The sequence below is a fragment of the Drosophila novamexicana genome, unplaced genomic scaffold, assembly GCF_003285875.2.
Source record: "Drosophila novamexicana strain 15010-1031.04,08,12 unplaced genomic scaffold, DnovRS2.1 tig00000121-arrow-pilon, whole genome shotgun sequence".
Taxonomy (NCBI): Eukaryota; Metazoa; Arthropoda; class Insecta; order Diptera; family Drosophilidae; genus Drosophila; species Drosophila novamexicana.
The window spans coordinates 2,718,415-2,745,190 of NW_020824773.1; the positions used below are offsets into that span (position 1 = coordinate 2,718,415).

The following is a 26,776-nucleotide window of genomic DNA, read 5'->3' on the forward strand; positions in this document are numbered from 1 at the left end:
GCATTGCTGTCGTCGCCGTCGCCGTCGACGTCGCCATCGCCATCGCCAGTGACGACGTCAGCGTCGCAGTCGCAGTCGCAGTTGGGCCAATGTTGCTGCATTGTTACTTCATCGTACCCTCCCGCTGCCCCTTGTCTAATTTACAGAGGTTAACATACTTAACTTGTTGGCATGCGTTGAATTGGACGACATTGCGCCAAAGGAAAGAAAAACACATTGCGACAATTCGCTGCGGCAAATAAAAAAAAAAACGGCAAAAGCAAAAAGAGCGCGGCCAAAGAGAATGATGTGGAAACTGACCAACAGAAGGGACCAAAAATTGAATGGGCAATATCATAAAATGCATGCGTGAGTATGTGTGTGCCTAAGCATGTGTGTGTTTTATGTTAATCTAAATGAGGCTACGATCTACGTAGGATCAGCGTATTGGCCGCAAGGACAAGCCCGCATAATTGCCAAAGGTCAAGCCCGATATTTGATCCTTGTAATCTCATAAATATTATTAACAAATGCAATTAGCTGTCACATAATCTGTCACCCAAAGGCGCCGGCGCGACTGTTGCAAATTCGTCCTCCACATTTCTTTACACTTTGCCTCTTCTTTATAGCGTTAACGCAAAGCAGCGAATACGACAAAAACGAGAAAACGCAATGGAGAGCGCAGCTAACCGATTCGCTCTACAACCGTTTCGCTCAAGTGCTTGCTTGCAGCAGCGAGCGTTAATTAACAGCAGTTATGTTGTATAACAGCACCGTTGAGCATAACAGCTTGGCTAGCAGCTCACTTGAGCAGTGCCAAACACGAGTGCAGCTCATTTGAGCACCTAACAGCGGCCATTTAACATTTGCTTTGCAGCCAAACAGCAGCCCAACAGCGCAAATTTATTGTAGTACGCTAACGGTTTTTAAACGGTACAGTTACAATTGAGTTGTCAACCGTTACGGACGCAAGTTCTGATTAGGATCGTGAGTTACCCACAATAGCAAAATATTTAATACACAAGCCACAAAAATTGAAGAGGACTTCTAGTCAGGCAGCGTGATTACCACAAAAAAAAAAACCCCACACAAAATTAACAAAAGAAATTTAAAAAAGTTTTAATATTTGTATAAACCGAAATCGAGCAATTTGCATATGTATTGACGAGTGTGCGCGCGTGTGTTTCATCAATTGTATCGCACAATAGAAATATCTGAACAAAAACCAAAGAAAAAATAAAGAAGAAAAGCGCAAGACCCAAAAAAAATAAAAATAAAAATAAAAATTATACATAAATTCGGCAGAGCAACAAATAGCAACAAGAAATTGCCACGGCGAAAGAAAAGCAGCGTCGCTGCCAGCGGCGACGTTGGCGTTGACGGCGATGTTAACATTTCTGTCGCTTTTTGCCTCGCATCATTTTCTGGTTTCCTTCATTTCATTTGTGTTCGCCGCCGGCAACGACGCTGCTTGCTTTTTGTTTTTGTTCGCTGTTGTTGCTGCTCCCGTTTATTCACACAGAAGTTTTCAAACGTGCATTTTCTCTTCATCTTCTTCTTCTCGATCTTTTACAGTGTGTTATTAAAAAATTTGCTTTAAGCGCAAATCATTTACAAGTTATACGTTGAACGCGCGTCGCCGTCGTCGTCCACGTAAATTCCACTCACACATACCACAGCAAAAGTCGCCGCCAGCAGCAGCCGCAGCGGATTAACCTTTAGCTACATTTCTTTCCAAACACAACAAAAACCCAACAACAAAAATGGTAAGTTCATTAAATTCTGCAACAGCACCCACCTCTCCATCCCCCCCCCCCCCCCTCTTGCCAATCTGGCTCATTGTTTACACAAGAATTTCCATTGAAATTTCAACAATTTGGCGAAATCTCAGACACAAAGGTTAAAATTGGACATGTGTTCTCCCTTGTACGTGTGTGTGCGTAAGTGTGTTTGTGTATTGCGTGTGCAGGCGCCAATTGCTTGTTTGTCCAATTGGATTACGTTTGGCCTTAGCCCTTCAGCAGCAGCTGTGCCGAAATTCACCCCCTTGCCCAAAAGCCACTTTTGAAACCCGAAACGTGATTTCTGCCTGCTCAAAAAACGGTTTTTCTTAACAGGCGAGGGTTAGTTTTTAATGAGTCACCTTTGAGAGGCGTCAGAACAAATAATTACCTTCTTTATCATGTAAAAGTAGATAGCATTTTCATGCATTTGTCATGGTTGTTTTTAGAGCACACAACAGAAGACACTTAGGAATACGAATTTTAGATGACAAAGGAGGTTAAAGTTCAAAATCAAAATTCCTATCTATAACAGTTTTTTCATAAGATTTCGCTTGAAATCTCAGCTAAATATTGTTTATTTTCTCTGCCTTAAAATTGTCTTTGATATAAATGTTTAATTGTTTTTTTACTTCGTTAATTTCATTTTTTCAATAAATAATGGAGAGAATTCAGCTTATATTTAAATTGAAATTGTTGCTATAATTTTCTTATATTATATTCGATCATGAATCCTATTTGGTTTTCTTTCTGTGTAAAATCGCCCAGTAATATGTCCGTTTATTGGGCCATAAATTCCAATTAGAAATTATGGCTAAATCAATCTTCTTTTTATTAGTTCACGCTCTGCCTTAATATAAAATGTGTTTCTAAAATAATGGGATATGTATCTATTTAAATAATGCAAAATATATATACAAAAACATTTTTGCGTCAACAATATTTTCAAGTTCACAGTTTCAAAAGTTGTTGACGACCCTAGCAATAGTTCGATGGGGCGAGTGTTGTGAAGGGTTTTACCTGAAAAACAAGCCCCGCGTAGACGACCCCGCCCCGCCCCATATAATTGACGTATGGCAGGCAGAAAACTAAAGCAAATCAGCAAAACTCGTTATCAGAGACGCGTCCCGGCCCATCCCTTGCGCCACGCAAAGGCGACGCGTTGGCTCCGCTGGCAGCTGTGTTACACACACACACAAGCATGCGTGTGTGTGTGTGTATGTATGTGTGTGCACTGCAGAAGTTAGTTTATTGCAGCAAAGACGAACTGGTTATAAAATCGAAAATAGAAGAAAAAAAAAAGTGTTGCCAATCGCTACTTTATCAGCACAATTTGCACCTACTCATAAATATGTACATATGGGGCAAATGATTGTGTGTGCGAGACAAAATTGATGATCAACATAACAGCAGCAGCAACAGCAGCGGTAGCAGCAGCAGTAGCAAGAACAAGAATAACGTTGCTTCCAGCAGCGCCACCGGCATTTTTATATTTCCTTGCAATTTGCTCTTTCTCGTTGTGTTTCGTTTCGCTTTATTTACCACGAAAATTGAGGTTAGATACGCTTGAAAGAAAAATATAAGCAAAAAATAAAATAAGAAAAGAAACGGCAAAAATTCTTTAGCTTTTGGAATTCTTGGCCGCCGTCGCTTTGTCGCGTTTCGTTTATTTGCTCAATTTAACCGTTTCGTATGCGCGCAGCAGTTGGCTCTCTTTCTCGCCCTCTCACACTCAGCCACATAACCGTTTCACACAGTTTTGCCTGGTTGCGTTTCGTTTCGCTCGCTCTGCACATTTGTTATCAATCGCTTTTCGCACTGCGTCGCTTTTGCTCTCTGCTCGCGCACTTTTATCTGCATGCGCTTTCTTTGGCGTTTTCGCAGTTGCGCTCGCTCGTTCACACTCTCTTTCTCTCTCTCAGTTGGTCGGTTGCGGCGCCTACGTTTTGTTGTTTTCTTCCATAACCGTTTCATTTGCCGCATTGCGGTTATTTTGCTGTTTCGCTTTCTGCTTTGGCTTCTGTCTCTGCTGCCGCTGCTGCTTGACCATGTTGTTGTTGCTGCTGCTGCTCTACTGCTGCTTGTTCTACTTTGCCATTCGCACAAGAATTTCATTGTAACGGGCAAACGTGTGCAGCGTGCAGCATAATGAAGAAAAGAAAAAAAACGTACATATTTTCTTTTTTCTTCGCCCCAGACGCCAAACGTGGCGACGTCGCCACATTAACCGCACATAATCCAATTTTTTTCTTCTTCAACTCATTTTACTGCTGCCTTTTCGACGTCTTTTTTTTTATTTATTTTTATTTGGCTTTAGCGCTTGCTGCGTTTGCGTTCTGATAAGAAAATACACAAAGTCAACGTCGCCGGCGAACCTTCTCTTGCTTGCAGCACGCGTCACTTAATTTAATTAGGGTTCTTCTTTTTTTTTTTCATTAATATTTTACAGCTCAAGCAAAATGCAAACAGTTTTTTTAATTAAAACAAATCGTTTACGTGCTCAATATTTAGGTTTGCATTAAACGTGATTCATGCCGTCGCGCGGGCGAGAGCTTAGATAAACACAACTTGATCTTCAAAGTTTGTTGACTGCACCGCGCTGCGCGGCATTATCTCATCAAGTATACAGCTCGTATTGTCTTCTCATTTCCGCTCAGCAAATTATTTCTTATTATGCTTTTCTTCTTTGCCATAACTTGGGCTCAGCAATGCTTTTTTCTTTTTTTTGTGACTCATTTAGCTCTGAGTTCATCAAAAGCGCTAACAAAAGACATTTGACAGCACATTTAGCACAGCAATTCCTTTTGTCCAAATAAAAGCTAGAAACATGTACATATGTACATACATATGTACATAAGCATGTATGTATGTATGTATATGCATGAGTGTGCATGTGCGTTTATGTATTGCTTAATGCCAATGTTAACCGGTTGGCAGCGGTTAACCGGCAACTCTCTTTTCGGCCTGTCCATTCGGCTTTAGAACGGCAAAAAAATTACTTGCAAAGTTCATTAATAAACCGCAATTTGCCGGTTTATTTTTTTTGTGGCAAACAAGTTGGCAGCTTTTAGCCAAATGCAAACAGGCGAATTAACCAGTTAAACGAAAGAGAGGGAGAGAGAGAGAACGAGAGCGAGAGAGATAGCACGTGAAAGCTATTAAAAGTAATGTTTATGCTTCATTTCATATCACATGTGCCATGCCTGAAAGCCCAATACAAACACACGCATACTGAAAAAACATTGCAGCCAGGTGTGCAGCATTGCCAATATGGCGTTAAGGTGGGCGTGTCAGCCGCGCATTTAAGGCTTGACAATTAGGCGGCAGCGCCAGCGATCTGGCTACGCTGTGCGCGGGGGCGGCGTTGCCATATTAAAAGCGCGCCAACGTACTGAGCTTTAATCTGGCTTTTGCTGCGCGCGCTTTGACTCGTATTTATGACATAACCTACTTACAACTGGGCAAAAGGAAAATAAGCCTTTTATCTAGCCCAGCGATAAGCCAAATTTCTATTGATGCCAACCCATATATACGGTAGTTACAGTGGTTCAAATGCCTTGCTTTCAAAGTCAAAATTTGCTCTGTGCGCAAAGTCTTAGAAATGCCTTAAAATTGATGAAAAATTTATGTGTTAGACATTTTGAATAGGCCAGTTTTTAGTTCTCTCTGAGCTTATGTTTTATTTCAAATGTACTTAGGGCTTTTTTTTTTTTTTTTTTTTACAAAAATTCCTAATTGTCAGTGCGAAATAGATCGATAATTTCTCAATTATTATTCAATTTATAGGTCGATAACAATATCTGAAGAATTTTCATTTCTATTAGTTCAAATTGGCCAAAGACGACCGTAAATATGTACAAATACACCTCATACACCTGGCGCTCTACAGTTGCCGGCGATCACGACGATTAGATATAGTTTCAGGCGTTGGTTTTGCCCAAGCTCGACGGAAGTTGACCATATACAGTATATATATATATACATATATACACACACACACATATGTGTGTGTGTGTGTGTGTTGCGATCAAACATTTTAACAAGTCTCTTATGTAACATTTAAACGCCTTGAAGTGATATGGCCTGCCCCTGCTTGCCCCCCTCCATTGATTAGATAGCAAATAGTTGGGTTTATTGATAGAGTCGCCCTATCTAAGGCGCTTTGCACTTCAGATTCCTGGCGAGCAGCCCGAAAAGCTCTAGCTGTTAAAACAGTCGATAAAGTTCGAAATCTATGAAATGTTATAATCGAAATTAAATTGCTTTGAAATGGGTCTGGGAAATGTTTGCAGCTAGAAACAAAATCTTGAAATTTGAATATGCTTTATTAGAAGCTAAATGAGATCACAAATAAGCTCGTTTTCTATGCGAGTCTAGCAATAAATATTTCTTCGCAAAAGGTTTCGTCATCGCAAACAGTTTAATCATAGAAATGAAAGGGAATGAAATCATTTTGAAGTTATCCCGCCTAAATCTATACAATTGCTAGAAAGTTTCTTTATACGATCTTCGACTGAATCATGTTTGCCTAAGTTTAACTTAAAAGCATTTTGTCTTTAATCTTTACAGTACTCATATCACGTTTTAATAGCCCAGAAATAATAAATTTCCAGGCAATCGCAATCGCTTTCGACAATCGATCAAATGTTTACCCAGAAACGAGCGGGACTTATGAGTATTACGAGCTTAGCTTGCCAAATCAATCGATACCATAAATAGAAGGCATCGAATCATTTTGAAACAATTTGTGTCTGACGTAGGCTATAAAAATAATCATTTTGTGTTTAATCATATTTCAAATGCGAGTCGTTGCTTTCTTGTTATTCTATATTATTTTATTTTATTTATTTTTATAGGGGCGCCGCCCATATAGTTCATGTGTGTATATAGCATATTGTATATTCAAATTGATGCATAAGACAAGTCCGTCAAAACAAATTAGACTCGAAACGCTAGGAAATTGACGCTTCGCTGGGCTGTTGGGCGCAGCTGTCAACAGGTTTAATTGTTTATAGGCCCGAGAAGCCTCTAGAGAAGGCTCTGCCCCAAACCTTGGGCATTCTCATGCAGCTTTAGTTACGTTTTTGTATGCCCCTAAAAAGAAACACGTCAACAACAGCAACAACAACAACAACAACTGACGTCAGCGGAACCCAACACCTTTTTTGTTTTTTTTTAGATACCATCGCTGAGATATGAGAACAACTGTATCTATAGACACATTCATATGTATATGTATGTATGCAGGGGTCTGGGCTTTGTTGAGTGCAAACAATATGCGAAATTATTCAAATGCTGCTTTTCTAAGACGTATCCCCCTACCCCGACCCCTGCCCCTGCCCTCCTTAAACGAATGGTTCGACATTGATTGTTCTCGCGTCTTTTTATGGTTGTTGAGGCTCTTTGACTTGGAACGCACATTGTATTGTAATTGCAAATTGTTTTTGCAAGGTACAATTGTCCTTATTTGCATTCCAGTTTGTGTCAATCATGATGATGATCTAAACTTTCTGACGTATTTTCTTGGCTTTTTATAAATTCCTGGCCATATTTGAAAGAGCTGTCTGAATGTGATTGCCGCGCAAGGCCGGGCAATACTTGCCAGTTTGTTGGCATTTAAATAACATCAAGTAGTCGTCGGCAGTTTCATCATTCATTAGCACTTCATAAACTTGACAGCAAATTAATTATCAAATATTATACATAGAAACAAGTTGGTTCAATCGAAAGCTGAATTATGGTATTTGAAAAAATAAGAAATTGAGCAACAAAACGATGTCTTTTCTCTTGATTAAATTTCTTGTCTTTCTCGCCGTCTCGTTTCTACAGGCCGATCAGCTGACAGAGGAACAAATCGCTGAGTTCAAAGAGGCGTTCTCGCTATTCGACAAAGACGGCGATGGCACCATCACAACAAAGGAATTGGGCACAGTCATGCGCTCCCTGGGACAGAACCCCACAGAGGCTGAGCTGCAGGACATGATAAACGAGGTCGATGCCGATGGTGAGTTCAAAATAATTATAATCTATGTGTAATATCGACTAGCAGTTACTTTATGTTGCGATTATTTCGAGAGGCCACGTTCTTTTCGATTCCTCCTTGTGTCGCATTCGTAAACGTTTTACCTCTAAAGCTGGTATATGGGAATTTAACAATCTGTAACTATGTAGGGATATAGATATTTATAGATAATCTTTGTAAGTATAAACCTATGGGAATATAACTATCTGTAATTCTGTAGGTCTAATTTATAGTTTTATTATGAGATAATACATGATTCGCAATATATACAGGGCATTACCATTCCTCTTTGTGTCGCTTTCGTAAACGTTTTAGTGACAAACTGAAAGAGAACATTATTCAGTTGGAATCTGATTATCGAATCCGTGAACTAGTTTTACTTGAGATCGGTTCGTTTTGACAATATTCGCTATTGTGCTAATTGCTTTGAACCCTTTTTCAAGCTAATAATAAACTCTTCGATAACCGCAAAGATCTATTCTTAAATTCAGCCGCCGCCGCGCTGTGTGTAAAATCCCGCTGGCGGAGATCATCAGACTATTGAATAGATCAGACAGACGGACGGATAGACGGTCGGGCGGACGGAGGGAGGGAGGGAAGGACGAGAAAACAACGAATTCTTCGTGTTTTCTCGCGTCTTCTTTTGCGACCGTCTAAAAATATGCAACAAAAACACGTCATAGCCATTAAAAATAGATTCGGCCAAAAATATTTGGCTATTGCTTTGCTGGCTAATGTTCTTTTTGTTCTTGTTGTTGTTGTTCTTGTAATTGGGGGCTGGCTGCTGTCAAAAATGCACACAGGATTTTTGACAAAAGGTGGTTGAGTTCCCAAACTGGGAGCGTGTCTTCTAGAGGAACGCTAAGAATTTGAACACAAAAAAACAAAAAAAGAGAAAAGCATAATTTGAAAAAAAAAAAACAAGTATATAAATTATTTTTAACAGCGCACGAAAAGAAATTGAGCGATAGGCGCCGCGCGCCATTTCGGCCAAAGGAAAATGTGTCGCCCGTTGAGGTTTTTCACCTTTTGCACCAAAAACTGCTCAACACTGCACACTTTTGGCCAGAGCGTGAGAAAGAGCGAGAGGGAGCGGGAGAGATAGATTGAGAGAGAGAGAGAGCGAGCGAAAGCGCTCGTGTGGCTTTTTATATGTATTTTTAGCAATTGTGAAATGTGTCGAGAATATCTCTTTTATATTTATTTTCTTCTTGCTTTCGGGCTATATAAATTTTCACAAATAATAAATCACTTTTTATGCCTGCGTGTGGGTGTGTGCGTGCGTGCGCGCGCTTCCTTGTGTACTGTTGCTTTTTGCATAATGCCCAAAGCCCGACAATTAGCTTAAAAATAAAACGCAGGCCCCACCCAATAAGCGGCAGCAGCACGCACACAAGCAAAACGCGACAAACGAGCGACAAGTGCAAAGTGTAACAAGTAAAAAGTGCAAGGAGACAAAATTCCAGCAACCGAACCAAAGTCACCCACATACGACAGCAGCAGCAGCAGCAACAACAACAACAGCTGAAGCAGCATCAGCAGCAGCTAAAGGAACAGCAATAACAACAGCAGTCGCAGCAGCAGCAGCTGGAGCAGCAGCAGCGCAGCAGAGGCAGCAGCCGTCAGCAGTCACTCTCTCACTTATTCACGCGACGTCTGCAGCAGAGCACTATCACCCTCTTGCTCTTCCACTCTGCCTGCAGAGGCTGTGTTGCTGCTGCTTCTGCTGCCGCTGCCGCTTTTGTTGTTACTTAGAGTTACAGTTACTGTTGTTGTTCTTGTTCTTGTTCTTGCTGATTCCTCTTGTACGTTTGCACGTGCAAAATGCGCATGTGATGAAAAACCCAGGGCAAAGTCTGCAAAAAGGCACCGCGCAGCGCATGCGTCAAGCATAGCGCAAAGGACAACAAGCACATAAAGCACGTGGATAGGCCACGAAGCAGTAGGGGAGTGGGCGAAATAGAAGCAACTGGGCGACTGAATGACAGACTTAGCGAATGACTGACTGACTGATGATTATCAGCACAGCTAAAAATAGCTTGGCTCACGGCACTTGAGAGAGGCTTTTGCTTATGTGGGCACGCGCGCGTGTGCGTTAGATGACGTATGCATGCATGTATGTGTGGAAGAGTTGAGATTTTATTACGAAATGGAGTTGAAAATAGAGTTGAATATATACGTGTGTATGTATTTTGACATATGTACATATGCCAGCTTAAACGGGAGTATATACTCGATTACAAGGATGTATTTGTGAGCAGAGGATGTTTCGATGTATGTCAATATATGTACTTGTTTCACTGATAAAATATAATCCTCATATTATCCAGGCAGCTAGGATTCTTTCCTAATTACACTCAGCTTGAGCTCATTTCTAAAATAGCGAGCATTTTAGCCTAGATATTAAACAAGGCATAAAATATAAATGTTTATGGCAAGTAAAATAGTTTCTAGAATTCTAGAAATTGTTCTTATTTTTATTCCGTTTTTTTACTACAAAACTGTGTGTGAAAAATTCCAAAATTTTAATGCTTTTTAATGGGTTTCTTAAAAAAGATCTACATTTTCGTATGCTCTACGAAAACGAAACAAAACTGATGTTAAAAAAAGCCTAATTTTGGCGTACACATTTTGGCTGGTCACACTGTCTGACAGTCGTAAATACAATTACAAGTGCAGTAATTTGTTTTCTCGGCGTTCACTTTTAATTACTTTACATGAGTTAAATATTAGAAACAAGTATTTCTGTTGTGCACTGTACAGGGATTTATTTGTTTAGCACTCATTCACATTTTGCACTATTCACATGGCTATTCATGGGGATTTTGTCGGTACAGTAACCCCGGGCGTATGGCGATTATCTCGCCGATTTAACGATCTGAGTGGGCAAATGGCATTTCGTGCATAAAATTATATAAAATGTATATATATACACACGCGAGTATATTTGAAATGTGTGTGTGGGGTAAATTTTGTAGTCTGTGAACAACAGACGGAAACATTAAACATTCATTACTTAAAATTTTGTTGGCATCGCCCAAGTTGGTTGACGACGACGTTGTCCAAAAACTGCAGCCGCATACAAACGACGCCATTAGAGAGACGCACCCCCCTGCCCGCTCCCTGGACCCCTATATGCCACATACCCCCCCAATCCCCCCATGCACACGTCAACCGCCTCCTCGAAGTGTCGTCGTCTTGGGAGTTGCAAATGGCACAACAATTGTCCAGCTATATGGAAATGAAATAAATTGAAAGCCAAGCGAAAAGTGGAATCAAGGAATCCCAATGTGTTATTTATAAAGAGTCTGTCCCAAGCAAACCAACTAAATTTAGCGTTGCAAAAAGAGTAGAAAAAAATCTTATTAAAATTTTAAATTGTCTGCACAAATTTGCGCAACGTTGCAAAACGTCTAGAGGGAAATGGAAAATGGAAGTGTGTAGATGACTCGTCTGAGTAATGGGTAATGGGTAATGGAAACCAAAAACCAAAAACCACCAGACATTGGCAACAGAAATTGGCAAGACATATCGTCATCATATGAGCCTTGTCAAAGCGTTTTTGTCTAAGGCGCGTCTAACAGTTCCCCAAGCATATATCTAGTTGGCCAAAAACACACACAAAAATGGCAAGAAATTTGTATTTATTTTGATGATTATTTTCAAATTCTTTTTTCGTATTGGGGAAATCCTAAGAGTCTGCATTAGCCAAATTCAGCGACAGAGTTCGCGTCAAAATAATGTGTATAAACGAACCCGAAACACCCCAAACATTATTTGGCGAGATATGTGCTTAAGATTATATATTTTTCTCTTTGCTTATTATTTCAATGCTCAATTCAATTATCATAATAATTATTTTTTGTTAGTCAATTTTCATTGCTAGCGTTTTTTATGATAAAGATTTCAATATTTATTTTGCTGTTTGCTTAGATTTAATGTAGTTGTTAATAGTCTTATTTTCGGCTGGGCCTCGCGCGTGTGAATTGATTTGTATTTGTATTTGTATTTGTATTTGAACTTGAGTAAGCGCAACTATAATTGACTGCGTCTGTGTCTGTGTTTGCGTGTGCGTGTGCGTGTGCGGCTATTAAATACGATAGCTAAACATTAATTTTACAAATCGTATGGTCTAAGGAATGTTTGCTAAACGATGGGGTAACATTGATTTGTAATGTGCGAGTGCTGAAAAAAATGGGTTACACTCGACATAAGCAACTATGATAATACTAAATCATAAGTTGTCAATGAATCAACTCCACTCTACTCAAAACAAAAAGTTGACTTCAAACCAAAATAAATGGCAACGAATAAATAAGAGTTGGCATTTTCATATTGCATAGAAAAGTATAGGAATGCAACAATTAGATAAAGATAAATTTGCATGTGAAGCGTTTAAGAACAGCAGACAAAAAAGAAGTATGAAATTTTGAAGGTTATCAACTTAGAAATAGAAATATGCAGAGATTATTAGGAAGAAAGAGAAATATGTACATGTTTAAGATTGTATCACAAAGAGGAATGCGAAAGAGTATGTAGTCAAAATTAAAAACGTTAAGGAACAGCAAGACAAAGCAAAATTGAAAAGTAAGAATCGTGAAAGAGTTGTGCTAGGGAAAAGGGAAATATATTTATAGTGAGCCATAAGTACCGACTAGTTTAATGTTTAAGATTGTAGCACAAGGAGGAAATTAAAGAATATGCACTCAATATCTTAAGCGTTAAGGAACAGCAGCACAAAGCAAAACTGATAAAGAAAAATGGCTCTTGTGGGAAAACTTTCCAAGCACCAGTTAAATAAATAATCAATGGGCCCGAACTTGGCAAACTCCTTCAAGCCCTTGAGACAGTCATGAAATGGGGCCGAGCCTAAACCATAATCGTAACATTATTCTCAAAGATTAGCCACGCACCATTAAGAGAGCAGACATTAGTTGGTTATATTATACATTTTATAGAATACACAATGCAATCAAAAGAAAACTTTTGCAATAGACATGTGCCAGGCCCTGCCCCAGAGTCAATAACAATTAAGGCCTCAGAGTTCGACGGAAAGTTTTTTGGTTAGGCAAAAGAAAAGTTTCATTTTTGGCCAATGGAGAACCATAAAAACTGCCGACCCTCCCCAAACAACAAAAACAAGAACAACAGAAGTGGAAGTGAAAAAAAAAACAACAACAACAACTCGAACTATGCTCAAACTTTAAACACAGAATGTGAAGTAAAACTTTTTCAATTAGTCTAACAAGAATTTTAGTCAGAGACAGAGGCCACTTCATTTGTGCCCCGACGTAAACCTCAAGTTAACCTCCAGAGCTTGCTCCGTCTACACCCCCAAAACACGGGGCTTAGCAGCTCGGGCTTATCTGGCCAGGGCCAGCACTAAAGTTATCAACGCCACAAATGTTGCGCATACGCCACGTGTGCCACACCAAGAAAAATAAAAAAGAGAAAACAAGTTGCGAAAAGTTGAGCCAATCCTTTCAGTCAGACCTAGGTCAGCGGGCGGCTTGGACGGGGGGACAGATAAGGCACGGGCTTAGACAAATATGAAAATCTACTTGATTATGGCTGTGAGGGGATTTATGTGTGTGTGTGTGTGTGTGTGTGCGAGGGCCAAAAGGGATTTAAGAGCTCTAGTTTATATAGCCGACAGGTACACAATGAGGGCGTGCCACAGTCAGCTGCCAACTTCATAATAAAGAAATATGTTCGCCTCGTAAATTGCCCCAGGGAAAGTGTGAAAATAGGTAAAACGCTCTTAAAGGAATTTCATGGCCTGAACATTTGTTACAATCGTGTGATGGGGAGCATTTCAGAAGTTCTTAGCACCGAGGTGAGAAACTGTAAAGATATATTGTTAAAGCTCGTGTTTTAACAGGCAATGCAGATTTCGCCTGAATATAGGAATGCAAATATATCAACTTTTGGTAGGCGTATATTTCTCTACAACGAATTTAAAACTAATAAATCGAATAGACATTTAAATGTTTATGATTGCTTTTGGACCTCTTAAACAGAGCCAAAAAATAAATTCAGCTTATTGAAACAGTGAGAATGAAACTGAACAAAAAAAAAAAAAAATAATTATATAGATCACAAGTATGCAAATGGCTTTGGTTACACTTAAGCATGGTTTATAAAAAAAAACAGGTCACACTGGCCTTAAGTGAGGTTAGATACGGTTCAGTTTGGAACAGTGAAAATAAAACAAAATAAGTTTTCAATCGAAATTTAGAGAAATGGGGATTGCAAACTTAAGACCCATAAGTTTTTCAAATAGTATGAATTTCTATTTAATTGATCATTAAAAATAGTGGACACACTGGCATTAAGTTAGGTTATGTACGGTACACTTTGAAACTGGGAAAATGAAACGAAATAAATTTCCAGCTAAAATCTAGTGAAATCCGTTTGAAATTGTCGCCCTACACGTTTTCCAAGGAAACAAAACCAATAATTAAATATAAACTGAATGCATTTGATTTAATTTCTGTTTAAGTCTCTAAATAAACGGAAAATGAATACACATACAATAATAAAATGAAATGTTAACAAGAATTTGCAACTAATTGGTGTAACTTTTTCTCCACTTTGCCAGGCAACGGTACAATTGATTTCCCAGAATTCCTTACCATGATGGCACGCAAAATGAAGGACACCGATAGCGAAGAGGAGATTCGGGAAGCCTTCAGAGTGTTCGACAAGGATGGCAACGGCTTCATTTCAGCGGCCGAATTGCGTCACGTAATGACAAATCTGGGCGAGAAATTAACAGACGAGGAGGTCGATGAGATGATCCGTGAGGCTGATATCGATGGTGATGGTCAGGTCAATTACGAAGGTAAGCATGTGCTCCCACCCCACCACCCACCACCCACCATATCAAATGCCCCCCTCCCTCAACATGCTGTCAACAACAACAACAGCGACTGGGACTAATCTGGCTTACGTGTTGTTGTCGCGTGTCGTGTTGTTGCTGCTGCTGCTGTTGCTGTTGTTGTTGTTGTGTCGTGTCATGTCATCCACTAATTGGATATTCGCACAACAGTTGTTGTTGTTGTTGGCTTTGGTAATTGCATGTGTACAATTGACTTATTGCTTGGTTATGTGTGTGCGATGCCAAAACATTCGCATAGCTGCCGATTGAATCATACACCCAACACACAAACACACACACACCCAACACACACTCGAACTATGTTTGAGTCACAATTGGCACTTGTTTTGTCATGCGTTACTTTTTACTCATGATATTTTATATAAACTGATTCATTAGTCGCCTTCTTTTTTTTTTTGCGTGCAAAAATCTCTATACATATATATGTCTATCGCATTTTGAATACCCTTTAATTCAGTTGGAAGAGCATTTTGAAAGCCTGAACATATTTGAGTTCCATAGAAGTCTATAGTTAACTTAATTTTCATGAGAAAAGTGCGTTATTAAGCTTTTTTTTTATTTAGACGAGGATTCCAATAATTGATGCATAGAAATACATTCAGTTACAGTGAACACTCGCTAAGAAGACTTGAACGTCTTGCTTTCAAAGAATTGCAATTCCACTTTTCTGCACTCAAATAAAGACAACAAATCGCGATGTGCTTAAGATCTTTATAGAAAGATATAGAAAGAATAATAAAATATATTCGATTATATTAATCTGGACTCAAATATCTATTCCCTATTCCTATTCCCCCTCATTATAAATATTGTTCATGCACAAGCTAGAACGCTTCGTTCTAGGGTATCAACGAGTACATCATGGCATTACAATTCTCAAAAATTTTTCTTTTTGTGTGTTCTTCGAAATTTAATTTAATTGCTTGAAAATTGAATTTTCAATTGAGCAAACTAGAGAGCAAACCCTGAAGAAAAACTACTTATATACAAAAGTACAAAAACAACAACAATAATAATAACAAGAAGCAATATAGAATCAAGGTGTTAAGATTTCGTTCATGCTGTGTCGTACGCCCCCCTCCCGTCCCCTACCACCCAAACCCGCCCTGCCCTCCCGCCGGCGCGTTGCTTTAATTGTACTTGGAAGCAACAAAAACTGAAATGATTTGCTGCGCGGGGTCCGCACCTGCCCCGCAATAGCAATCAGATGTCGGGCAAATACACAGAGATATATGTGCATATATATGTGTATATATACCTGCATATATATATTTGTCTAGAACGTATCGAGTTGAGCAGAACGCACACCGAAATTGTGCCTCAAGTTCAAATAAAAATCGTTTGGCGCAAAATCTTTGCGGATCAAATAGATTAATCACAAGCAATTTATGAACAAAACATAAAAATAACCAACTGAAACGGTATAAAATAGGTGTAGACCCTTTTTGAAATCGCGCAACGCTACAAATCTTTTTGTGAAAGTCAAGGCGGAGAAAATACTACAAATTATGGTATTCGTACGAGCGAAATAGATGTGATTAGGGCTCTGACAATCTATTTGGGAAGTAAATTAATCAGTTGCAAAATGCTTTAATAATTTGATTTGCCAAATCAGTTGTTAATCAGCTTATTAAATTTGAAATCGCATGATAAGACGAAGGTTCATTATGAAAAGGTTCTTGTGCTTGAGCTTGGTTATAAATTACAGCATTTATTTCGTTGAAATCTAATCTTTAAACGGGTTTTATTTGTCATATAAAATTATTAATTTATATTGCCAAAAGATGCTTTGTGGGCACAATTCACAACGTCAAGAGTTACTAAGTGTGCTTTTGTTTAAATCAAAATTGTATACGACCTTCTATTAGCAGCAGTTATTAAACCTTCAGAATAAGCGAGCTTGTGACATCTGTATTTAGACGGGTTTAAATATGCGATTCCAATTTTTGTTGTCAAAAGAGTATAGAAAGGGAAAGAGTTAAATTAAAGAAACTATATTAATTGTAATAGTTTTCATTTCAGTAGAAACTATTTTTATGGGTTTCCAGTTGCAGAAGTTATATTATTTATGAGTAGGCAAAATAATAGAGAAAATATGCATTTATTCGCTTATTATTCTGTACTCTCTTTTTCTTTCTATCATTTCCTCTCGCTCTCTTTCTCTGGCTTTTTCTCTTCCCTTCGCTCTCTCTCTTTCCTACTCTCGCGCTCTCTCTTTCTCACTCTGTATCTCTTACCTTTGCTCTCTCTCTCTCTCTCTTTCTCCCTCTTTTACTCACTCTCTTGGCACCATCATCTATTACTGCACTCTGACTCTGTCCTCGTCCCTCTCTCGTTATTTTGCTCTCTCTCTCTCTCTCTCTCTCTCTCTCTCCTCTCTCTCTCTCTCTCTCTCTCTCTCTCTCTCTCTCACTCTCTCTCTCTCTCTCTCACTCTCTCTCACGCTCTCTAACTTGATCCCTTCTGTGCCAATTAACTAAGCTGCCTGCTACGTCTGACCTCCATTTGTACGTTCTCTCTTGTGCTACTATTTACGCACTCAACAGCTGCCTGCTACGGCACTCAGATCACATGGTCGCATTTGCACATTTGTCAGCTGTTTTATTCCCAACGGGCTTTTCCGCAGCCTACGCGCGCAAAGTGAAATGTTTCATAGGCGAAAAAAACATAAATATTAAACGGCAATAGCATCAGGGAAGTGAAACAACAACAATTAAAATCAAATATAAATATTGTGCAATAATCTGAAAAACAAAAGAACACAACAACAACAACAAAATGAAATAAGAATAAGAACAAGAACAAGAGTGAGAGCGAGAGGGAGAGGGAGAGGGAACAGCAATAACTGGCAGCAGGCAATTTGGCGAGCTGTTTGAACATTGACCGACAACCCGAACACCCAGAACACCCCGACGCACACCTAGATACACATTTATAGTATATATATAATTATATATATTATATAGTATATAGCGAAATGAGCATAACATAAATAAATGCTCGTTGTTGCCGTTTGCTTGTTGCCAATTAACCAAAGTCTTTATTGTTGTCTTGGCTTGTTTGTTGGTAAGGGCGGCTCTTTTCGGGGTTCTTCGGCGGGATGGTGTGCGGCATCTGAAAATTATATAGCGCAAACAATGGGCCGGACCCGACTCTATGGCTATATGCACAAGTATGAGACTTACTTTGGCCCCATGCCAAATATAAAAATGTTGTCAGAAAATAGGCGAAAAGGCAAATAAAAGAATTAACGCAAAAAAAAAAGAGAAAAAATTGTAGAAACAGAGGCGAAAATCAAATAAAATGTTAAGCAAAATACAAAGAAAAACAAATTCAACATTAGCACAGAAGCGCGGCAAAATAATGTATGGCAAAAAAAAAACGCCTAAAATAATGGAAAAGGAAAAAAACCGAGTATGAGCTGGCGAATGTAAACAAAACGACGAAAGATAAACAGCAGAGCCACAAAAGCCCCAAAAGTGCGGGTCGCGCGGGGGCGAATCGAAAAACACCTCCAAATGTTCTTTTTGCACCATAAAATAGAGTTGAAATTTTATTTTAATCGCCCAAACCCCAAACGCAACGCTAAATTCTCGAAATCAAACCCATTAAGAAAATTTGCTCTGAACAAAAGCAAAAAAGGAACTTGGAAATGTCAAGGCCCAGCCCCGAAGCCAAACACATGATCAATTTCTTACGCCAACTCGTTTTGGGTTGGGTTCGAGGACAGAAGCTAAGAAAAACTAACCATTTGCATATTTGTGCCGTGTCAGCAGAGATAATAACGGAAAGGTTGTCAGGGCGTGCCCCCTGAACTTTTTGCCATTCAGTTCGCATATCGAACGTTGCGTTTCTGCCTATAATAACGTTTTATTTTTAAAACAGTTTACGCTGCAAAGTTTATTACTTAACGAGCAAAATGCGCGGCACTCGGTCAAATGGCTTATTCTATAGAGGAGTGTAAGATAAGGGATTCAGTTTGTGGGGCGCCACGCATCAGATGTGAAATTTCTTTGAAAATCAATTGTCTAAAACAATCGGAATTGGAACAGGGATTACAATGCATGTGAAACAAATGGAAATAGTGCTATATATTTTTATACATCTTTGGATTGGAACGGTAAAATAATTGAAACAGACACAACTGGAAACGGGCACAAGAGAACCTGAACTGGAATGAGTTTTATATAAAATGGATTTGACGGAAGGAATATATTATAAGAATCACAGAAAATAAATAGAAATGTAGAATTGGAACACAATACAATGCAGAATAAAGCTGAAAGGAACAGTGTGGATTAGGAACAAACTTAAATGAAAACTAAGCTGACTTTATAAAACATTTGAAACGTGCGAAATAGTTGGATGGACTTCTATTTTATTTAAGTGTACTATTTATGATCCCGTGCTAGCTCTGGTTAGATCTAATTGTCTTGGGTCAGTCACAGGTTATCAATCAGGTGTTGTGGGTCGCGTCCCCCTCATTGCGTCCGTCTTACGTATTTGATGTGGCCAACAGGCCAATGTTTTTCACATGCAGCAAATATTTTAAAAATGCGCGCGATCACAACAAGAGACAGAAGCAGCAGAAGACCAGTAGAACAATAGACCAAATGCAATCACACGAACAGCAACAGCAACGCGGCTTGCATATGCAAGGGGCGGTTGCGGCGGTGGGCAGGGGCTTGTGGAGGCAGTCACTTGTCTATATTTAGGAGCTGCATGCAAACACCTGATATATCGGGGACACGAATGCCGCAACCAGCTGCGGAAGCGTTTCAGCGGCCAACGTTCGGTGACAGCGTTGCCAATTTGTGCCCTCCCCCTACCTGTCTCTCGCTTTCTCTCGCTTTATGCACAATCGCCCCTTAATTAAATATATACCCAAACACACAAATCTCCACTGATTGCGCGCTCGATGTTCTTCAGCTTTTAGCAGGCAAAAAGAAAATCTGTTCAAATCGAACAATGCCCGCGCTTTGCCATTGGGAACACTTTTCATCTTTATCTCGACTCTCGACTGCTCTTTGTCTCGTTTTCCTGCTCTGATTGCAGTCGCTATTTATGGTCCACATACTTAGCAAAGTAATTGGGGATAGAGTACATGCCGCGCGGGGTCTATTCACTTTAACTATGTTCCCAGTTTTCCTCCATTATTTCCTCCAAAATTGCTATTATGTTGCTTACAAACATGTGTAACTTCATTCATTGTATATATTATTATTGGAATTTTGGAAGTGGAACATTTTAATATTCCTGTTTTACCTATTTATCAAATATTTCTGAAACGTTTGAAATGGAACATGTTTTAACGTGGCATTTAAGAACGCTAAGAAATATAAAACTCTTTCATGAAACATTTAAAATGGAACATGTTTCAGCTTGCCATTCAGAAGCACTATAGGAAACGCGGGGTTTTTGAAACGTTTGAAATGGAACATGTTTCAGCTCTTTATTCCACCCTTCTTTTCTTCAAATTAATTTTTCATTTTTTTTTCTTTCCCCCCATTGTATTTATATGGTCTTTTAATCTGGCGCGTCGGGCAGCGGCACTTAATAAATGTTCCCCCGATTTTTCTTGAATATACGAGCTCTGAGCCGCTTTTCGTCGCCAGTCAGCGGCCCCGTGGCATCTTGTGACTCGCCTATTTGTCTTATTGATTAGTTGAGAAATCTTTTGGGTCTCGGCGTACGCCAAATCTATTTACAGTTCTGGTTGGGATTCTTGATGTTGTTGTAATGCTTGTCGAACCATTATAATGATTAGTTGTAGTCTTTTTAAGAGACGGTAAAGTGCTTAAGTTCATTGTAAATGCTGCTTGTAAATTTACAAGCTACTAACTAGGATTCCGTTGAATTGAACTTTCATTTATTTGGATCAAAGCTATTCAAGAAAGCAAACTTTTATCTAAATTTAAGTTTTGATTGTGTTTTTGAAATTACCAATTAATTATATATTTCTGCTATCTATCATTTCAGAATTCGTGACTATGATGACATCGAAGTGAAGCGTTAAATTATTTCTTTTTAAGCCTTTCTATTTTTTTAAGATGTTGACGAAGACTGTAGCTGTGCGCAATAACATCGCGCCGCGCTGTTGCTATGGACCCCAGTAAAAGATCTTAAAAAAACAACAAAGAGTTAAGCAAAAAACAAAACAACAACAAGAAGAAGAAACATAAAAAACAACAACATTTAAGAAACTTATAAAAAAAATGAAAAGAACTTACACTTAAACGAAGCATAAACAAAAAAAAGAAAAGAGAAAAGCAAAAAGCAAGAAAATTTAAACAAGCAAAAAATGAGAAAAAAACCCAGAAAAAATTACATGAAAAATTATATAAAAAACAGAACACACTTAATTTTAATGCAAAAAGCGAAAAAGAAAAAAGAAACCAACAACAAAACAGCAAAACTTAAAGAAGTCACCGTTTAAACAACAACAAAAAGCATGTTATAAGTAAACAACAACAAAAATTAAACTACTACACTTAACTACAGGCATACCACACTATAACAAACAACACGACAACAACAACAACAACAAACAAACAAACAACAACAACCAGAGAACTTTGAGCAGTCGCCAAGGCAAAGAGCGCAGCGCCCTCTATCGGGAGATCAGCGCCAGCTGGCGGCGAACATTTCAACTGTGTAAAACTAAATTGTTTCAAGTATAAACACGATTTGTCGAATTTGTTGCAAAAATAAAAAAAATGTTTAACAAAAACAAATGAAAAATAAAACAAAATCAATTTGTAATTTTTGCAAAAAGTAAAACAAAACTGGCAAAGTTTATATAGACACCAACAACAGCTCTACACACACACTCACACTCACACACACACATACACATACACTTCACACAAACAAAACACCGTCACACACACATACACACACACACACATGTCAAACAACCAGAAATAAAATATATTATAAATACAACATATATATATTATAAATAATGTAAAATCAAACAACAACAAATTCTTCTTATTAAATTATATTTAAATTTAAAATTAATAAATATAAAAAAAAACAAACAACAAAAATAAAAATTACAAAAAAAAAACAACAAAACCAACTAAAAAAAATACATTTTCGATATAAAATTAAATTGAATTATGCAAAATATATATATATATATATATATATATATATATATATATATATAGTTAAATATGGCGCTATATATATATATGCATATGTCTGGTATCTGACTGGTCCAGAGTCCAGCTTTGGCGCGCTGAGGAAGGGTTTTTTTCCAACTCAAATGTTGGCATTTGAGGTTCGGTTAGGACCGCCACCCCATCACCCAGAAGGGGGGTGAGGTCCAGTGTTTGGCAGCGTTATGCAACTGAAAAAAAAAATTTGTAGTCTACGAATTGTCTATATATACATATATATACATATACCTATATTGATATTGATAAATGCAGCATTAAAATTGAAAAAAGCAAATCGCTAAAACAGCAACAACTACACATTTCTCTAGTACTTAAGAGGCAGCAAGAACAAGTTAAACTAACCTATAAATATATATATATATATACTTAAAGAAAAATGAAAGAAAATTAACATAATTTTATTATAAAGAATATACAAATTAAATATTTATATGCGGAACAGAAGCGGAGAAGCAGAACAAGAAGATTTCATCAAACACACACATATAAAAAATAATTAAAAGGAACAGCTAGAAGAAGACAACTCTTAACGGCAAACTAGACGACGAAGTAGTTGAAGAAGAAGCAGCAACAACAGCAGCATAAAATTTACAATATATATATATATATATATTTAAAAATAAATTATATTATGAAGCAAAAAAAAAACACAAAAAAAGAAGCTTAAGCAAAGACACTTGTCGCAAAATACTTGTTAAGCTAAATGGCAAAGCAAAAAAAAAAAACAAACTCAATATATATGTGTATATATGTATATTATTATATATGTATTATATTGTGCCTATATAATAATATATGTATATTGTTTTTAAGTTAAGTGAGCTTACGATAAATTGCAAACAAACCTTCGAAGGCACCGCAAGAGCTGCACTCTCTCTGAGCGCAACTGTACTTCTCAAGACGCAAAAGAAACAAAAGAAAACACAACTGTACCCAAAGTCGGTGCGCATAAGCCAGACCTAACCTAAAAACTAAACACAACTGTACTTATTGTTGAGCTGACTTTAATTTAGTTTCATATCGAAAACGTTTCCTTGTTTCCTTTCAACTTACCCCTCTGCTCGTTTTCCCCCCCTTAGCCCCCCCTCTAGCTATTGTTGCTCTTGTTGAACGTTCTTCTATAACTATCCACACCAGAATACACTACACTACACCACACTACACTGCACTACACTACACTCGGATACGCATCTCATCATTATGTCACACGTTTCGTTACACTCTTCTCCCCACTGCAAATAAAATCAACTGTGAGTATAATATATATGCATATAATATTGATAATGATACGGATGGTTTACATTTATGATAAAGTTAATTATTATTCTATATATATAATAACATTTTGGGTTTGCTTGATCTTTGGAACGAGACCCTTAGGTTCCGCGGGCAACAGCAAAAAAAAAAAGACAAAAAAAAAACACCACAAACACTTTTCTATAACTTTTTTTAAACAAAAACAAACATTTTGTAGCGAAAATTGTGCAAGTTTTAAAAACAAGAAAACATTTAAACTAAAGCAAGTTATATCTATGATCATATGGTCTCTATATAATACCAAAAAAAGCAAAAACCAAACTCTAAACTTAAACAAAAATTTAACTTTAAACTAAACACGAATTTTTCTAACTACGCAAAAAAGAACAGAAAACAAAAGAAGAAAATACAAGAACTTAACACTTGAGCCAGTATCCTTTTGTGACAAAATGTTTTTTGTGCGGCTTGAATTTGAGACGGTCTGGCAACCCTGACGACGCATTTCCATTGCAAATTGCAAACAGTTAACAAAAGCGCAAAAAGGAAGTTGTCCGGCGAGTCGCGGCATTGAATAAACCAATGAAAATTTGTAGCTAATTTGCCTAAAAAAAAAACAAAGCAAAACAAAACAAAAGAAAAAGCAACAACAAAATGTCTTAAATATTTATAAATTCTCATTTGCAAGGCAAAAGGCAGTCGCAGAACAAAACTAAATAAATTTGTGAACCATATGCAGCAGCCGAGGCGAGCGTTAAATGTTACAATATATATATAAAGCTTAAATATTTATATATATATGTGATCATGTAAAAGATTGACACACAAAATGCAAAATAGGAACATTAAAAAGAACTTCTTTAAAACAAAAAAAAATACACAAACATTTTAAAAACCTCGAAACAAAAACAAAACAAATTGTGTTTTTCTTTTTGTTTTTGGCATATATATTTTCTTTCTGTTTTTTTTTTTTTGGGATTGGCTATTTTACAGACAACACTCAAATGATTCGGCCACACTTAACATTTGCCATGCGTCATTCATGCGTCTTCTTCTTGCCGGCCGACGAGCTCCATAGGTCAAGTGGTTAGGCCCACGCCTCCGCCCCCGCCCCCGCCCCGTGCGCTGGATGAAAGTCTTAATGTGTCCTGCGGGTATCGAGGAATACGCAACGCATCCTGCATTCTATCCATGAATTTAAACTAACCAACCACCTATAAAAATGTTTTCAGTAACGAAAAATAAGTGTATAAACTATGACAAATCTTCAAAAGCAGCAGAAACTAATAAAACTACATAAAGCATATTTTGAATGTCTATATAATAAATATATAAATATATATGATAAATACAATGCATATATTAGCCATATGTACCTATACCAAAGATATATATATATATATATATGTAGTGTACGCACCTAGAAGAAACACAAAAACGAAAGATTTGAAAAGTTCTCCAAAACTTGATTCCTAAATGTTTTTAAAGTTCACGCAAATTTAGCACAAATTGGATGTATTTTTCGATTGTTGTACATAGAAAAAATTGCACTAAATGTGTCTAAAATAACCGATATATCTGATATATATATATATAAACGCCATATAATACAGATATTGATGTTGTGCTTAGTTTGTAATATTCTCAAAACTTCTAAATGTGCAGATTCAAATATATACAAACAAATAATAAGCAAAACTAATTGGAATGAAAAGCAATTGTAGGCCTTGGGCAAGTGAACCCAAAATCAAATTTGTTGATATTTCAAAAACACTTTTGAACACTTTCGTGCTGAACAAGAGTAATTTCTATATAAGAATTCAATTAATTATAATTAAGTATTTAATAGATAATACTTTAGTTTATATTTAATTCAATGTGTCTCTTTTTTATACTCTGTTCCGATCTCCGCGCTGTTTGCAAAACTCATAAACGATTCAATTCCGCACGTTCCACCAATTATTTCCTTGGTGTTTAGAATCACGAGCGAAATCGTTTCGTTTTTGCTTTTTCCAAATCGATTTCGATAACTTTTCGATAGCAAAACCAGGCAACTGTATGAACTTGTGTGTGCGTGTGTATGTGTATGTGAATGCGAACTAAACTATAAAAAAAAATAATTATTAAACGCCCATTTGCTTATCAAAAACATATTCCAAAATAAAAGATGAGAATTTCCCAAACCCAAAAATATTTAAACGGAATTCGGAACAGCATAAAAGATATTTGTTTGAAACGTATATTAGAGTTTGAGTTAGATTCCGTTGTTTAAGATTTAACTTAAATCTAGCTTAATTTAAGTATTTGTATTTGCATTAAGTACATTTTGTGTAGCTTCAAAGTATGCAACACTTTTTGTAAGTTTTTGCCTTGTCCAAGTTCGTAATCTTTTGAAATATACTATAATTTGCCATATGCCAGCACACACACCCCACACACAGCACACACACACACCACACACACACACACACACACACACACATCACACATCACATACACACTCTCACTGAAAGAACATTTCTGGGTTTTTGCAACATTTTGTGGACTGCGAAATTGTTTGAATTTTCTTCAAACAGCTACAACAACAACGGCATCGAATTTTAAGATACATATAAAAGAATATATATATAAAATCGAGAGATTCAGCGCATAAGCTGTTAATTTTAAGCATATACAGATTATGAAAATCCTAAGTGTTGAGAAAATATAACGAGTATATGATATATATTTAGTCTAAAAAACACAGACACACCTCTGAACACACACACACACACAAATGAGCTAAAACTTTGAACCACAAGTTGCTTTAGACAGCACTACACAACACTGGAAACACAAACACAAACACACCCACACACACACACACACACACACACACACACACACACACACACACAATAATCAAAATTTTTGGCAAGTCAAAAATATTCCAACAAAATAGAATGGAAAGGAAAACCCCTTCAAAAAAAGAAAAACTGAACTTATGTAAACTGTAACTTCTAAGCGCTGTAAACGACAAGTCTAAAAAAACTAAAAAAAAAAACAACAAAAATACGTTTTCTTTTATAATTACTAATGAAAATTTCCAAGAGGAACGAAGAACTAGCTGATATTTATACCAAAATATAACAGCAGGTAAATAGAACAATTTCCATGGTAACAAGTATTAAGGTGCATTCCCGAAGCGACAAAAATCAGTTAACTGTATCACAAAACGTAAACAAAATCAAATGCGAAAACCAATTTCACACAGTCGAAATGCCACACGCAAAAACAAAATGGCGGGCAAAACGTAACAAAAAAAAAACTAAAAAGATAAACAAAACAATTTTAATAACAATTCTATTCTATTTAACAGGCAAAGTAAAACCAATAAAAACAAAATATACAAATTAAATGTGCAGTTTTTCATGTGCTTCTTCTTGCTGGGAACTAGTTCGGAACATGCAAATAATCTGCGAGGGCCACAGTGCGTATGTGTCGTGATGCTAGCGCCATCTAGTTATTACTTAGTTAGTTACATGCACAGAAAGAGCTTTGACTTAAGCTTTTCAAAGCACGTATGTCGTTTGAAGCATCCTTAGAAGTACTTAGATGCAAGCCCAACAGGTGGCGCTAATATTTTGGGATATTTTGGTAAAGTTCCCTTGTC

General features: G+C 37.4%; 1 protein-coding gene across 2 annotated transcripts; it reads left to right on the top strand.

The window, feature by feature from the left end:
- The first annotated feature begins 890 nt into the window (after positions 1-890).
- LOC115757957 (calmodulin) lies at positions 891-20,866 on the top strand. Of its 2 annotated transcripts, XM_030698432.1 has the most exons (5): positions 891-966; positions 1,555-1,745; positions 7,590-7,764; positions 14,384-14,626; positions 20,663-20,866. In XM_030698432.1, the coding sequence occupies exons 2-5, from the start codon at positions 1,743-1,745 to the stop codon at positions 20,689-20,691; spliced, it is 450 nt and encodes a 149-aa protein (XP_030554292.1). In that variant the 5' UTR covers positions 891-966; positions 1,555-1,742; the 3' UTR covers positions 20,692-20,866. The 2 variants fall into 2 exon arrangements, with proteins under 2 accessions (XP_030554292.1, XP_030554293.1); XM_030698433.1 differs by lacking the exons at positions 891-966; positions 1,555-1,745 and adding an exon at positions 7,408-7,500.
- The last annotated feature ends 5,910 nt before the right edge of the window (positions 20,867-26,776 follow it).

Excerpts from the sequence above, each read along its gene's own strand:
- LOC115757957 (XM_030698432.1), top strand. Across the intron at positions 7,765-14,383 it reads AAACGAGGTCGATGCCGATG|GCAACGGTACAATTGATTTC; the intron begins GTGAGTTCAAAA and ends CCACTTTGCCAG. Across the intron at positions 14,627-20,662 it reads TGGTCAGGTCAATTACGAAG|AATTCGTGACTATGATGACA; the intron begins GTAAGCATGTGC and ends CTATCATTTCAG.